Consider the following 15,867-nt stretch of genomic DNA (forward strand, 5'->3'; position numbering starts at 1 on the left):
ACGTGGAGGCAGCACGGGCTGAGCGAGGGGCAAGGAGGAAAGCAGAAATAAAGGCTGAGATGCAGAAAGAGGCGCTTGCTTGGCAATGACAAACTGACCTCTATGTATCGATCCGAAATGGTGCAGTTCTGAAGGGACCGATGAGTTTCCAGCATCCCAAGTCCTGTTTGCTTCCCTTCTCGCTTTTATAAATTGCCTCAAAACTCTAAGTGTAATTGAGCTGTTCTCAAGAAACTACTAAAAAAAAAAATAGGCAAAAAGAAGGGGGGGGAAACCCTTGTTATTTACTTGAAGAGGGTTATTCTAAAAGGCATCCTGACAGTGGTCCCTTTTTTTGTAATCTGGCTGTTAACATTTGCTCACAGTGCACTCAGTGAAACAAGAATAGCTATGCAAATTAAAGCCAGATATCTAGGGCAAATAGCGTGCTATACTACCATTGTTCTGACAGCTTGAGAAAACTTATCAGAAGAGCCTGTCCTTATTTCTTTTAACACCATATATATTGGAGAAAAAAAAAATCAAATCACTTCACCCACCACTGAAATGAAAAAACAACCCATGAGTCACCGACTTCAGCAACGCTATCAATCAATGCAAGGCTGGAAGCGAGGAGCTTACAGAGGAAACCATGGCTTACCTAAAACACCTCTCCATGCCCTACAAAGCCAAGGCCTGCGCTAAACCCTGACAGCCCAACCACGGCCGCCAGGAGAGCCACCAGGGATGTGCACTGAGGTAGGGACCATGAGGCACCACTGACCCTGAAAGTCAACGCATCCAGACCCCAACAAAAAAGCTTTCAGTGGCCTGGGAATGGGTTGAGTACCAGCTCCCTGCGGTCACCAGCACTCCCAACCTCCAAGGGACCAAAGCACACAGTGCTGCTGGCTTGATAGGTGACCCCAGGAGAGGTGGCCTGACCCAAGAGCTCCCACACACATGAAAACCATTAGCTGAAGCCTCCCTCAGCATGGCAGTGCAGCAGCACATGGAAGAATTCACTCCCAAAACAAACTGCAGCCTACAGTCAGGGGAAAAAAAATCCCCCACCTAACCATCAGAGCCAAGTGCTCGGTGTTTTACATCAACATTCACCTCTCCACTGAGCCCTGCAGGAAAACACATTTGGAAGAGGATCTCGCCTCAAGATGAAGGCTGGTGAGCGCCAGATTTTTGTCCACTGAATTGGGTTAGGTTTGACCCCGTGTTCTCAAACCCAGAGACAGGGACCCACTTCTCTTCCTCTTGTCCAATTTGAAAAGTTTAAAAAAACCCCAAACAAACCAAATGAAGAAGCAGGTTTTTTATTGGAAATGAGTTGGCCATGTTTTTCCAGCCTGCTAGGTCATGCAACTACTTTTTTGTTTTTTTTTTTCTTGTTTTGGTTTTTCTTTTATCAAATTCAAAATAACCACGATTTTAGAAGCTACACATAAACACGAATTTATAGTCTCTTCATTAAGAGCTGCCAAAATAACAATTCCTCTCAACACACACATTGGGGCCAGAAGCCATTTCCTTCGCCACTCACATTTCTCCAGTAATTCACCCTAAAATACGTTTATCATGATGAAGGTGCAAGCGTGGCACATGCCACCGATTATGATCTTTTCGGACCTCAAAACCGAGCCAAAAAGTTGCACAATTTTGACGCTGCTTTATAAGCCCTGCAAGGAGTCGTTTTAAAGCACGGTACATCCTATGGCGCTTGGCACCGACCCAGTCCTGCACGCCAGTGAGTCATTCCTCTTGACTGTCAAAACCCCGAAGGAGATAGCCAGGAACAGCCCCTGGGCCAGCACGGCGTGAAAGAGCCCTTCCTGCCATTCCGCTGCAGTAGCTTTAGGTTTTACTTTGGGGAAGAAAGCATTAAAAAAGGGAAAAGGGCACCGTCGGGCATTTTGAAAGCCTCGGTGCGGCCTCTCGGGGGGTTTATTAGCGGGGAGGCGGCGGGAGGGCTGCGGAGCGGGGGTGGGCGGCGGGGGGTGACGGTGAATGGAGAGGCCGCCGGTGACCGGGTTTATGAATGCGGCGTCATGTGACGGCGGCGGCGGCCGCCCTCCTATTCACAAAACGGTGGCGGCCGGGGCGGGGATCCGCGACGTCGTGTGTCCCCCCCCAGCTCCGCTTCCCGACCCCCCCAGGCCCGGGTCTGCGCGGCGGGGGCGCGCACCTCTCCCCCCTCCCATCTCCGCCGCTTCCGCCTCCGACCGCCCCCGCCGGGCGCCCCGAGCCCCTCGGCCGGGGCGGGGAGCGGCGGCGGCGCGGGGCTGCGCCCCCTCCCTGCGGTGCCCCGGGGCCCCGCACCCCGGCGGGGCCGCACCGCCCTCCCGGGGGTTTTTATGAATGAAAGGGCCGTATGCAAATGAGCGCGGCCCGGGGGGAGCGCGAAATGGCGGATGCGCGGGCGGGCGGCGCGCACACGAACGCGCGTGTCCGCCTCCCTCTGTCCGCCCGTGGACGGTCCGTCTGTCCCTCAGTGCATGGGGTACGGAGATGAGCGACCGGCACCGGTTCCCGCCGGGGCAACAAAGCCTGCCTCCTGTTCCGTGCCCCGACCCGCCCGCCGCCCCCGGCCCCGCTCACTCGTCAGGGTAGGCTTCCTCGGTCATCTTCTCCCCGTCTAGGCTCATCCCTCGCCGCGGGCGGCCGGGCTGCGCCTCCGCATCTTCCCGAGCTTCACATGGCGAGGGAGGCCGCGCCGCGGCGGGGCTGGCGGCCGCGCCGGGCCCGACGGCGCGGGAGCGCGGGCGGCGGCGGGGGGGGAGAAGGGGGGACTACGGCCGCGCTCGTCGCCGGGCGGCGGCGGCCGGGGGCGGAGGAGGAGGAGAGGCGGCGGTCAGCGCGCCGCGGGGGCGCGGCGGGGCGCGGCGGCGGCGGCGGCGGCGCGGGGTCCGGGCCCGGGGGAGCGGCGCAGCGCCCGGGGGCAGGCGGCGGCGCCGGGCCAGCCCCATGGCCGCGATCACGCCATGGCGGGGCGCCGCGGGGGGCGGCGGAGCGGGCAGGGAGGGAGGGAGCGGGGAGCCCCGGCAGGAAGCGGCGGCGCTGCCGCGGCCGCCGGGAGCGGGCAGGGCAGCGCCGGACCCGGGCGGGAGGAGGGAAGGGAGGAGGGAGGGAGCCGCAGCGGCGGCGGAGGGGAAGGAGGAGACGCGGCCGGCAGTGGCGCCGCCCCGGCCCGGCCCCCCGAGCCCCCGCGGCGCAGCGCAGCGCCCGGGGTGCGGTCCCGCCGCGTTCGCCTCCGCCCGCTGGCGCCGCCCCCGCGCCGCAGCCCCCGCGCCCCGCCCGCCGCCCGGCGCTGCTCTCCGCCGGGCCGGAGCGACGGGCCCGCCCGGCTGCGGCTTGTGCCGTACGGCCCGGCCCGGCCCGGCTCGGCTCGCCGGGTTCAGCCTCACCCGGCCCCGCTTAGCCCTGCGCAGCCGGACCCAGCAAGATCTGGCTCAGCCCTGCCAGGCCGCACTTAAAAATCACAGAATCGATTAGGTTGGAAAAGTCCTCTGAGATCATCGAGTCCAACCTATGACCGAGCACCCGGTCAGTCAGACAGTGTCACTTAGTGCCACGTCCAGTCTTCCCTTAAACACCTCTGGGGGCAGTGACTCCACCACCTCCCTGTGCAGGCCATTCCAATGTCTAATGACCCAGTTCCTCCTAATGTCCAACCTGAAACTCTACTGGCACGCCATAAGAGTGTGTCTTCTTGCTCTGTCGCTGGTTGACTTGGAGAATACCTTGCCAGATGCTCCTTTCAGGTAGTTGTAGAGAGTGAAAAAGGTCACTCCTGAGCCCCCTTTTCTCAGGCTTAACAACCCCATCTCCCTCAGCCCCTCCTCATGAGATTTGTGCTCCAGACCCTTCATCAACTTTGTTGCCCTGCTCTGGACATCTTGGCTCACCTCAACCTGGATTCTCCCATCCTGGCTGGGTTCAGCCCAGCCTGGCCCAGCTTGGTTCGGTTTGGCCCAGGGCAGCCTGGCTTGGTGCAGCTCCTCGTAGTGGCTGATGAGACCCATAGGATGCGTTTCCATACCATGATGCCATGTGCCCTGTGAGTGGTCTGGCAGCTGATCAGTAGAAGAAGCCCAGGGAGTTAATGTTGCCCTCACAGCTGTTTTCTCACCATCCTTGTGTTCTTCCCACCCCACCTTGGCCTCTACGAGAGCTCAAATTTCCCCTTAGTGCCACATTCAGAATTGCTGTGAGGTGCATGCTGGCATGGTGGTAACATCATACAGCTTTTCTCGTAGGTCAGTTCAAATGTTTTTTGCTGCAATGAACAGTGTAAACACTCCACCAACTTGTGTTGCGTTCATAGCTACACCATGACATCTGCCCTCAGGACTTGTTTGGTCCACAGAGAAGGGGTAACAGGAGCTGACTATCGAAAAAATAGTTTGGCCCATGAAGTTAAGTAACTAGCTGTGAGTTTTGGTTTTGCTTCTCCCATCAATTCCTCTGTGATCGGGCAGTCCTGGGAGAAGAAATGTGTCTGTACCACCTAAGCACATCACCTTGCCCTCCAGCTTTTGCAGGCCCCTTCACTGCAGCATCCCTTTCCCACAGCAGGTAAGGAGATGTGCCATCTCTGCTCTCACTGCATTGGGATATTCAGTCTCGTTATGGCTGTGGTTCCTAAGGGAGTCACATACTGATTTAACTTTCAAGTCTAGTCTATGGGATTTAGTCTTGAAGGGGCCTTCAGATTTTGGTGTGGAAATTGTGTTTCTGCTCTGCTGGGTTTCAGTTTCTAAGTGCTGTAAATTTTCTTTTCAGGAACAGAAGTGGAAACTCGGAGAGAAACCTGTGGACTGCTAGTAAATGAGATGGAGGCAAGAGCTGATCAAAGCTTTGAGATCTTCTCCTCAGGGAGAAGCAGTGTGTCCTTCAGAGGTGGTACCAGATTTTGCAGCTTTGTAGCACAATATTACAGTAATATTCCTGTCACTGCTAGAGGTTTGGCCGTAACACCAGATAATGTGTGAGAGTGCAAGCCTGCTGCCCTCCCTTTGGAAGACTGTGGGTGCTCTTTTGGGCGGCATTGCTGTCTATCCCCCCAACCCCTTCCCACCCATTCCTTTGCAAAGCCCAGTTTGTCACCCCCTTGGCTGTGCTAATGCATCTCCCACTGAGGAGTGACACTGCTGGATCTGCTAAATGGTCCCAGCTAATAATACCCCCCAATACCTCTTTCTTTTGGAAAGTTATTCAAGGATCCAGTGTGCAGAATGGCATGATAAACATCTTGGCAAAGCTGAGCTGGCAGCAAAAGGAAGTGTCAGGACAGGAGTAGAGTGGTTGGGGGCAAGGAAATGGTAGGAACGTCTTCAGCTGCTGTACAATAAAAGACCAGATGTAATGATTTGACACAGTTCCACCCATCCTATGTCTTTTTTTCCCCCCCCAAAGGATGATGAGATTGCACAGACCTCTAACATCTTCAAAATCTTTCATGCCAAAAATTCCTGTGATTAGCAGGAACATTGATGTGCCTGAAGTGGGGAGCATGGCATTTAGCAGTTGCTGACTACAGAAGCAGAATATGGGGAGAGTTATAGCCCTGTGAAAAATCCAGGGCACAATCATGTAATTAAAAGGCCATTATAATGGTTGTACCTCTGAGGTGGACTGGGTATTAATCACTGTCTGATTAATACTTGAGAGCTTGTCTGTGTGATCTGGATGTAGTTTTATGTGCTTATGTTGTGTGTGCACATATTTACCCCAATGGTGAGAAGCAAATGTGTCTGAGGCTTGGAAGCTGAAGTTTTACTTGATCTAGCTTCTTGAGTCATTTCCTGTGGATTTGCAAGATCTCTTATTTGATCTCTGCTTTCACTGTCCTGCCAATTTGCAAGCTGCTAAGTGATTTATTCTCTTAATAGTTTCTCTCACTGTACAACCCTCTTACTATTACTTTCACTGAAGTATTGAATTTTATTTTTCTAATATTCAGGTTACTGTGCCGGTTCTTGTAAGCCTGTTGGAGCTGACTGACTTTTCTGAATGAAAAGGGTCTCTCTCAGAGGTGTGATTTCTGTTTGTGCATTGTGTTGTTTGTACACAGAGCTTCTGCTCAAACACAGAGTAGCGCTTCCCCGTGATGCGATCGTTAAGGTACCTAGAATTAATTAGCCTTTGGTGGCAGAGCTTCAAGGCAGCAGCTCCTGCATACTAACGATTTGCCTGCTATGACTGTCCTGTGTTTTATATTCAAAAGAAACATTTCTTTTGCAGAGTAATACTTCAGCTGTTGCAGAGAACCTTGTTTCTGCTCAGATTGGAATAAACTTCCCTGAGTGCTGTTACACCTTTAGCTAGCACTTATTTAGGGTGAGAACCACTGGAATTTCAAGTGTCAAAGTTTAGGATGGCATTTACTGCAGGCTTGCAACGTAGCCTCCTGCCTTCACTTACTCTCGCTTGTAAAGCCTTTCAGCCTTTGAGATGAAATCTTCCGCACTGTTGATTTAGGAACCTAATTATGAATGTTGGTACCCTGTTGACTGTGCTGAATTCAATGATTTTTCCACTGACTCATTTGGTGACTTTGAATGAGTGAGGAGTGGAAGTCAGCAGTCCTGAATCATGCCATCCTCCAGACAATTACCCCCCTCCCCAATAATTCTTTTGAGCAGCAATCATATTTTAAAAGCAGCGATTGCATCTGCATTTTCCCCCATCATAATTGCTCAGAATTTAAGAGCTACAAAAACAATCTGCAACATTTCAAATCAGTGTAAAGTCTTTCAGGATTGACACTTTTTGGGAGGTCACAGTTTGGAAATACAGGGGGTTTTTTTCCAGCAGGAGTGGGATTTTAGCATGTGGTTTGGAGAATTTTTGGGATCCTTTTTGGGCACCTGCCAGGGGAAGAGGATGTGGAGAGCTCCTTGCAGTCTTCCCAGGATGTCCTTTTGGAGGCTGGTAAAACCAGAGCAGGCAAGCAGAACAGACCCTTGCTGCCAGATGAGCAGACTATTCCACTTCTCCATTTTTCGGGCTTTGTAAACCTACATTTTACCAGGACAGAAAGTTGAGGCGATCTCTGCGCTGCTGCCTGTGTGGCTTTTCTGGCTTTTCTGGACACCATGGGATCAACTTGGGCAACTGCAGTAAATGTGCTGAGGGCTGGGAAGGCATTGACCAGTGCATGGAGTCAGGCATGAGTCATGCCTATGGGACAAATCTGGTGTCATTTGTAGCTGCATTCCTCAAACCTTGTGCTCTCCTTCATCCTCTCCCAAAATAAAAGCAAAGTTTATTGAAATGGGGAGATAGTGAGGAAAAGCAGTATTTTCAAACCCTTGCTTTCCTACTGGGCACTCTGTTGCCCTCTTAATATTCAGCAGTAAGTGATTTATAGCCCCCCTGACATGGTGGTTTGGTGTTTTCTTTGTGTGCATAACTTCCTTTTGATATAAAGGGATGATAACAAACCTAAATTGTAGTCTCACAAGCGCATGACACTTTGTGGTGCAGATAGCAGGAAAATGCTCTAATCTTGAGTTCAACACTTCAGCCTACCCACCCCCAAATTCCACCCTGGTGAGAGGGTGGCACTAGCAGGTTTAGTGAGACAGCAGTGTTGGTGGGGGTGATTCTTTCACACACAGTAGTGCAGGATGATGGTTTTGGGGGTGCCACTAGAGTCAAGTCCCTGGCATGGACTCAACAAGAGACGGGTGCACAGCTTCTTCTTGAACTTTTTTGCGTACCTTTTTGTGCTGAATGCTTGGAAGGAAAAACTGCTACAAAACCTTCACTTTCTGCTGCCAGTTCTGCAGTGGTGCTCCTGTGTGTTCCCGACTCAGCAGGGATGGTCCGTCTCTGGACCATCAAACTGAAAAATAAGTGTGCAGAAACTTTGCAAGTGTCACCACAACCTCAGGATTAGTCCTGAAGCCAGGCTACTCTCAGCATGAGGGAAGGGCTGCTCTTCTCTTGAGATGCCTTTCCACCCTTGAGAGGTTTCTGAATTTTTGATACAGCTGTTTCCAGGGCCTCATGAGAACTGAACAAACAGATGCCAAATAAAGTTTTACCTCACAGAGCACAAAAGTGGGTGGATCTGGGAAAAACACTGGACTTGTTCACACCTTTGTCTCCCCTCCTTGGGGGTCATTTGAATCAGGTTTGAACCTTTTAAGTGTATTTCAGAAAGCTGCCTTCTGATAGCCAAACTTCACTTGGGTGTTCCTCCCTTTCTCTCACAGCTATTGTGAGACCATCTTCTCTGAACACTCATGTTCCCTTTATTGCAAAGCTCTTTGATCAGCCTCAGCAGGTGACATGATGAACAGTTGACTGACTACTTTGGCAAAACCAGTTTTTGTGGCTTGACCTCCTTTTCACACACAGTGTCTTGCTGTGAGTACAGGGTCCTATTCAGTGTCTGAGTGGTTATAATTGCTGGTTTACCCAGTCTAGACCTGGTTGTGGGAGAAACCCCCGCACAGGTATCAATCAGGAAAGGCTTCTGGATTAAATTAAGCATTTGAAATATGGAAATGCTGACATGGCTGGGTCAGATGTTTGATGGTACACAGGGGAAATTAGTTGTATATACCCTGTCTGAATCCTCATTTACTCAGCCCTTGGCTTCAGGGCTGCTCAGTGACACTGACCCACTCTGTCCTTTGCAGATGCTTGGCCATATTTAATTTCAAAGGGTGCCAGTCCACCCTCTTCTCCAGGCAGATATTTTCCCTTGTGTCAACATCCTCATAACAACTCCAGCTAGGCAAATATAGCACATGCCTTATGAGTGTCCTGGAAGGACTCAGAGGTGGAGAGTTAGAGCTAAAGAAGTCTCATGGTTAACCCCATGCGCCACCAAATAGCTTTGGGATAAGTTGCAGCACATGATGAGGAAGCTGGGAGGAGAGTTTAATGGTCCTGCAGAGAACACCTCCTTAGACAGCCACCCTCCAAGATGTTCCCAAGGATTCCCATGGAAAATAATCCTGTGCTCCTTTTATGTTCTGGTAATCACACACATAGTATGCCTCCCTGCCAGTTCTGAGGAGAAAAGTGATTAGTCACTCCACACAAAAACCTTTGGGAACTATACATATACTCCACTATGGATGCCAGCTCCATCTAGAAGGGAATGAAGACTCACAGCTCTGCTCTGTGTGGTTGTCAACAGAAGCTGCTATTTGCAGGTACTGGATGCAAGGCCTTCCAGATGCCCACTGCCAGCTGCATCCCCAGCAGTGTTTGCTGCCAGGCTTAACAAAGCCCGGAAATGCAAGCCCAGCTCATGAGAGCTTCACACCTACAAGACCAAAAGCACAAGCTTGATCCTGCTCACAGAGCTCCCTTGTTCAAGACAGTAGACTCTCTGGTCTCTTAGAGAAAAGAAGAAGGGCTGGTTATTGCTGGATGCCTGTTCTGACCTTAAAAGCTGAAAGTAAAAACAATCCAAGATATGGGGCATGCTGAAGTGGCAGCTGAAGGGCTTTTTTTGTTCCTTCTGCAGTTAATGCTGTTGTGCTAAAATTGCACACGGGTGGGAGTGGGGGTTAATTTAAGGTTTAGTGTGACCAAAAGGAATTATTTAGAAAATAGCAAATGGACAGCATTCTGAAAAATGAGCTTCACTTCCCTAACCAGGAGTACTTGACTTAAGTTGAAGAGACTATGAAGGAAACCTCCATATCCATGGCAGGTAAACATTTGCCTTTGATTCTGTTTTTCTCTTCAAGTCTAGAAACCCCAGCATTTACACTTAAATGGATATGCTGTAAGCTATGTTTAGGAAGAGAATTTCATCCCCTCCTGCACGTACTTTTACACATGATAATTATTTGTCTGTAGCTTTACAAAGTATGGCTGGAGGGATGGTTTGAAAGGGAGGAGTTACATAGCACTGATGATAACTGCCTGATTCAGCCCTACTGAAGGCAGTGGCAGCAGGATCAGACAATCCAGAAGAGATTATTTTATTTTAAATAGCCATTATGGACCTTCAGTGACTTATGATAAATTCCTGCCTTCTGATTTCATGCACTGAAGAACACACATGTGTGCTGGAACCATGTCTTCAGAGTCACATGTTCAGTGTGGACATGAATCTCTGCATTTTGTCACCATTAAAAAAAAATAAAAACAAACAAAAAACCCCACAAAAACTAACAGAGAGCTAGAGAGCTTATGAAGATGACATTTTTGTGAATGATGGTATTTTTTAATACCATCGATTTTGTCTTCATCAAACGTATCACAGAGTCTGAGCTTTTCCTTTATTTTTTACATTCTGCTTCTTCTCACCCACTTGATCTGGTCCTTCCATACAAATGGAGTTGTAGTCCAAAACTCATGGAGGGGTGAAAGAACTGCTCTATAACCACATGGTCTGGATGCAATACCTTGCACATAAGTGCTTCTCTTTGTGCCAAAGACATTACCACACTACCAGTATTTAATTTGTTACCACACAAAGTGCTCTGGATAGCTGTGACATTGAAACACTTCCTATAAATTGGTTCCTGCTCAGCTCTAAAGACATTTGGGTCTTCTCTTTGGTGTTTTTCAGTCTAAAAAAGTACAAAGGTGAAAACTCTCCCACAAGGCCTGATCAAAATATTGTCTAAATGGCAGTCTAAATTTTGGCCTCTCACTGGCTTGCAGGCAAAGCAGGACAAGTCTTTGTTTTCTTGAAAGAAACAGGGATGGCTGTCTTTAAAATCCTGAGGGGGTGGAAAGCAGAGATGATTTCCACCCTCCTGTGGCAAGGTCACTTGTATCCCCCCTGCAGATGGACCTACTGTAGAAAGAGGATGGGCAAGGCACCTTTTGAGAAAGGTCACCAGAGCCTATTCTGTGCTTTCTAAGGAATGCAAGCAGAGGTAAGGGCTTTGTGCCACTACCATTTAGCTGTCACCCATATCACAGGCAGAGCTTTCTTTGATCATAATGTCTCCTATTGCAGGAAGCTGTGGAAACTCTGCAGTGACTTTGCTGCACACAACTACCCCAAAAGGGGCTTTGACCTTTTAACAATGGCACTTCATTATACAGTATTTTCTTGTGTTGATTTTTCAAGTATTGGGGTGGAGATAATCACTGAGAAACATGCGATCTTGAAAAAAAAAATAAAATAGATTAAATTATATATTGTGACTTTTGATTTAGAGTATCTTTGTAAGCATGTCTGATCTTATATGCTAATTTTCCTTTGTATCCTTCACAGTCATTTGTAGGTATGGAGGAAAGTGTTGGTCTTCCATTACAGCAGAAGGAGCTACAGCCCAAGGAGACACCTGGCTGTCAGGAAGAGGACTCAAACTCAGGAACATTTGGGAGTCATTTAAGACAGGAAGATAACATCCACTCGAGTTTAATTCCCTGTGCTTGTTTGTGAGTGTCTAGTTGCTTAGCTGTGAGTGGTGCATAAATCACCTGAGACTCTCCATTCCTCTGTAATTTACTGTTAGAAAGGACAGAAATAAATTCTAACATATTTGTGTGACACACCAGAATTACTCCAAACTTAGAAGAATTTTGGAGCAAAGTTAAATGTTTCAAGTCTAAATTGCACACTGCTAATTATCTCCTTATATTTTATGTCATCATGGATTAAAATGAAATGCTGCTGTGAAGGTGCCCCATCAAACAGAACATGATTCTAGTTGTTTGCCTTGTGTGGCTTGAGTAAAAGTGCATTTCCACCCTAGGAAAATCCTTTATGCCCTGATTTCCAAGTTCAAAAATAACTCTCTACAGATGAAACATGTTTCTCACCCTTTAAAGTAGTGTTTTCACCTACAAATACTTGCTGCCTAAACAAGAGCTCTTTCCTTTGCACTTGTGCCAACATGCAACTTGGATAAAGAACTAAACTTAGATTCATAGTTATAATGCTTCCACTGACTTTTTTGGTTTTGTTTTTTAATAATGACTGTAAGACATGTGCCATCTCTCTCCTGAATTTTAATCTTTCTAATGAAGGTGTGTTTGAAGAAGGCACACCCTTCAGAAGATGTTTTGTGGTATCGTCTTTGAGCCTTTAGTGTTGAGGACCAGCTGCATTTTCAATTTTAAATGCACTTTTCAGGGTCTTACATCACAGAGGCCTAAATTAAAACACACTTACCATAAAGAGGTGCAGCACATGCATTCATCCTGGAAATTGCACTGCGACATGAAAGATATCCAAGCCCTACATGTAATTTTGAAGATGAGCAAGCCTTGGCCTTTCAGATGTCCCACGTGAGGGAAGCGCACCCACGTCCCACAAAATTGTAAGCTTCTGAATCATGGAAGCTGGATCTTAAAGCCTCTAATTCCCACTGAATTAGAGATGTTTGACGATGTGTGTGTCTGTGAAAATTAATCCCAGTGCTGGACTGGGGGTGGCCGACTGCCTGTGGATGTGAGCCTACGCAGGAACCCCTGTGGTCCAACACTCAGGGTGACCCGGGGAGATGCAGAACTCAGCGATGGGCAGCTCTCACTTTGTGCCTCCCAGCTCATCCTCCACATGTTATTCAGGATCAGGGATCAGGATCTGGTGGCTCCCCATGGCATGAAAATTTTCTTTAGTGGTTTGCAGGCTGAAAAAGGCTGGTCATGCCTTCTGTAAAGAATTATCTAATTAGCTCTAGATGTCTTTCTCCTAATTTAGGTTATTGGAGAAAATGTTTCTTCTCTAGTATGGTGGTAAACACAGGAGTGAGAGCACTGCACCTTTATTTTGGGCGTATATACCATGATGAGAGCAGCAGCTGGTCTTTAACTTCACTCCCTGCAGCTATGGAAACCTTGCCACGGGTTGTGCACCCTGCAGAAACAGAGACCTCCTTTCGGGGTTCATGGGTTTAATGCCAAATTCTCTCTCCATACACATGGCTCCCAGGAACCAAACAATAGCTTCAGAGAGCCATCAGCTTCACTAGCCTGCAGGTATACAGAGGGAACCCCCAAGCTTCAGCCTGAGTGAGACTTCCCTTCCTCCCTCTATTTAATGTCAGTTTCACTTGCAGCTGTTCAGGGGAAAGGTTTTTTTGCAATCTCTTTCAAGTATCAGATACTGGCAATCCCTCTCCTGGAGTGCCGTGGTTGGAGAGTATCCTGGGCTAACTTGGGAGGGCAAGGCTCTCCCATATCTAAACATTGCAGTAAATGTTACTCAGCCTCCTGTAGGGTTACTGGGCTTGACACAAATGTCCTAGCCAAGCTCACAAGGAAGAGGAAATATGGGAATATACGCCACCAGAAGACACTATCTTCCTTGACGTTTTTGTCTGTAAAACAATAGCTTACAGAGCGTTTTTAACTGAAAGGTGTTGTTGGCCTTTTTCCTTTTCATTTTTTGACTTTTGTTTCCTGTAGGAGAGTCTCTGGAATTCCTTAATGTTGTCATCAAGTCCTAGGGATTTTTTTCCCCCTCTTTTAGCTGTGCTACATCTCCCAGGTTACCAGCAATGCAAAATTGCTGAGGGAAGACATTTCTGTTTAAACTGGAAGCCATGAATACAAGAGCTTCTCCTCCCAAAGGAAATGTTGTTTTTACTTCCATGTCCCCAATCTTACATCTTTGCTTTGTACTCAGGTATTTTCACTTGAGACTTCCCAGTTTCCTAGAAATTCTCATTTACTCTCTTGCTGAGTCTGTTGAACAAGATACTAAATCCATCTTGCTTGGAAAAAAATTAAAGAAAGAACAATAAAACCGTAATTGAAACATTTTGCTGAAAAATGTCACAGCATAGTGATTTTTGAAACAAAAGCCAAAGAAATACTTTTTGCTTTTCTAAATTAGGAAAAGAAATGCGTGTGTATACCCATTCAGTTGGAGTGGAATTGGAAAATCTTTGTTTCATATGCAGTGCCAGCTTCAGGAAAAGGACAGTCTGGCTTTGTCTTCTTATGTGTATTTGTGTGTCTTTGTTATCAATATTTAGCAGTCTTGGGAAGTTTTACTGTGATGTTGAGGAGAAGGCTGCAATTCCAGGCACTAAGGTGGCTCCTTTGGAAAGGCTGAAATGTGGCTGCCTGCTCTTAGGAACTTCTCTAAAACCACAGGGACTCTGCACCCCACTTCCTTCTAACTCAGGACAACCAGATGTCCAGGGCTCAGGTCCATTCTGAGGTCCTAACAAGCATCTTTGGGATATTGTTTTGTCCCAAATTTTTTTTTCCTGGATATGTTTTTTTTTTTTTTTTTCCCAGCAAGCCCTGCTTCATCTGCAGTGATCTGATCTTCTTCCACTCAAAAAGACAGGAGTCTCCCATGCAGGAGACTTGTGCCTCACCCGCCACACCACCCTCCCCAACTTGTCCTCCCTTCACTGCTCCTTTCTCTCTTTACAGTCATCACCCAACTGTGAGCTTTGTAACCTCAGTGCATTCATACCCCTGCTCTCCCAGATCTCAAGGGATAAGTTTCTGTCAGTCCCACCCAGAGGGATCATTCTTGTGTGCAATGACTTCAGGGTACATCATGCAGAACCTCAGTCCGGGATTCCCTGGCCAAAACTGAGACACCATGTTCCCTTCCACCATGTGAAAATGAAAGTAAGCTTGGCCACAGCAAAACCACAGAGCAGTGGTGAAGCCTTCAGTGTTGGTGGAGGTGGAATAAAGCACACAAATCTTTACTTCAGATTTTCAAGGGGTGCAAAATACATGGATGTGCCTGTCAGCAAGACTTCCAGAAGGACAAAATGTCACGGGGATCCCCACCACGAAAGGCTGCCCCAAGGTCGGTGACACAGGATTTCCGCAAGCTGGTGCTTATCTTGTAGACAGATCTCCTGGGGGGTGAAAAGTCAGACACACGCACAGGTACAGTGAGCACAGCTGTCTGTTGTGGGGCTGTAAGGAACTGCCGGAAACCCACAGAGGAAGATGCAAAAAACCCCCAAAAATGTAAAGGGGAAAGGCGGGAGGGAAGAAGCTGTTTTTTTCAAAGCTTGGCTGCCCTTGCAAGCAGAGTAACATCACAAAAGAGACACATGGTTATGCAGGTTTAGACCATGAAATCCTTTTGGAGTTTTGTAGATGGTGAAGTAGAGAGAAAGAAACTTCACTGAACACCTGTGCAATGGTTAACGTGATGTTTTCAGGAGAGTTCACCCATGAGTAGGCACAGTAGCTTGCTGTGCTGATAAAGCTCATTTCTGCTCTGGAGTTAGGCAAATGTAACACAATAGCAAATGTGACAGAGGTGGAAAGATTAAACAGGAACAGATGCCTTTACCCTACCTGCTTCACACACTCATGTGACGACAGAATCTGCATTGAGCATTTTAGAAGCTCTTGAAATTCTGAAGTCAGGTGGCCTGGATAATACTGACTCACTTCTTACGTAGAAGTTAAGAATGGAGTAAAATGGGGTACTTGAGGGCTCAGTTTGGCCCCAAGGAGCAAAGGTTTGTTGCTTGCTCCATGTCTGCATGTCAGGAAGGCATAAAGCAGAGAACAAAACCTCTGAAAGACCTGGGGAAATAATAGCTGCTTCAGTTCAGGGGCTGAGCTGGAAAATGGAGAGTAAAAGAAATAGATTACATCAATGCAAAAGAAATGGTAATTTTTACTCATTTTTTCCCCCCACTTGTTTTTCTTGGGGGAAATGGGAAAAAAAACCCCAATGTGTTATTTTGGATCAGCCCAAATTGCATTTTGAATGTAATATTTTGTTTTGAGGTTAGTTGCCCCTCTTGTTTCTCACGCTTTCTTTTATTTCATGTCTCTTTTGAGTGGAAAATGCCACTTTAAAATAACAAATCAGAGGGTTGTGTTTAAGAGGCAGTGAAGTAGAATGCTCTGGGATTTTCAAAACAATTTTTTTCAAGAAATGTAGTTATATATGTATTTCCTTCATAAATTTTTGGGTGAAGTTGAAAATGTTTACCATGTTTC

At 47.8% G+C, this 15,867-nt stretch overlaps 1 protein-coding gene and 1 long non-coding RNA gene across 2 annotated transcripts in view; one reads left to right on the top strand and one right to left on the bottom strand.

The window, feature by feature from the left end:
• Positions 1–2,802, bottom strand: part of SPRED2 (sprouty related EVH1 domain containing 2) — a 59,175-nt gene extending 56,373 nt beyond the window's left edge. Inside the window, exon 1 of the mRNA XM_058801159.1 lies at positions 2,590–2,802. Within this exon, the coding sequence (XP_058657142.1) occupies positions 2,590–2,636 (47 nt within the window). The 5' untranslated portion in view covers positions 2,637–2,802. The remainder of the gene's footprint in view (positions 1–2,589) is intronic.
• On the top strand, positions 2,381–11,477 carry LOC131555268 (uncharacterized). The gene is made up of 3 exons (XR_009274524.1): positions 2,381–2,597; positions 4,774–4,890; positions 11,195–11,477. It is a non-coding gene; the product is annotated as an uncharacterized LOC131555268 (long non-coding RNA).
• The last annotated feature ends 4,390 nt before the right edge of the window (positions 11,478–15,867 follow it).

The sequence above is a fragment of the Ammospiza caudacuta genome, chromosome 3, assembly GCF_027887145.1.
Source record: "Ammospiza caudacuta isolate bAmmCau1 chromosome 3, bAmmCau1.pri, whole genome shotgun sequence".
NCBI classification, from domain to species: Eukaryota; Metazoa; Chordata; class Aves; order Passeriformes; family Passerellidae; genus Ammospiza; species Ammospiza caudacuta.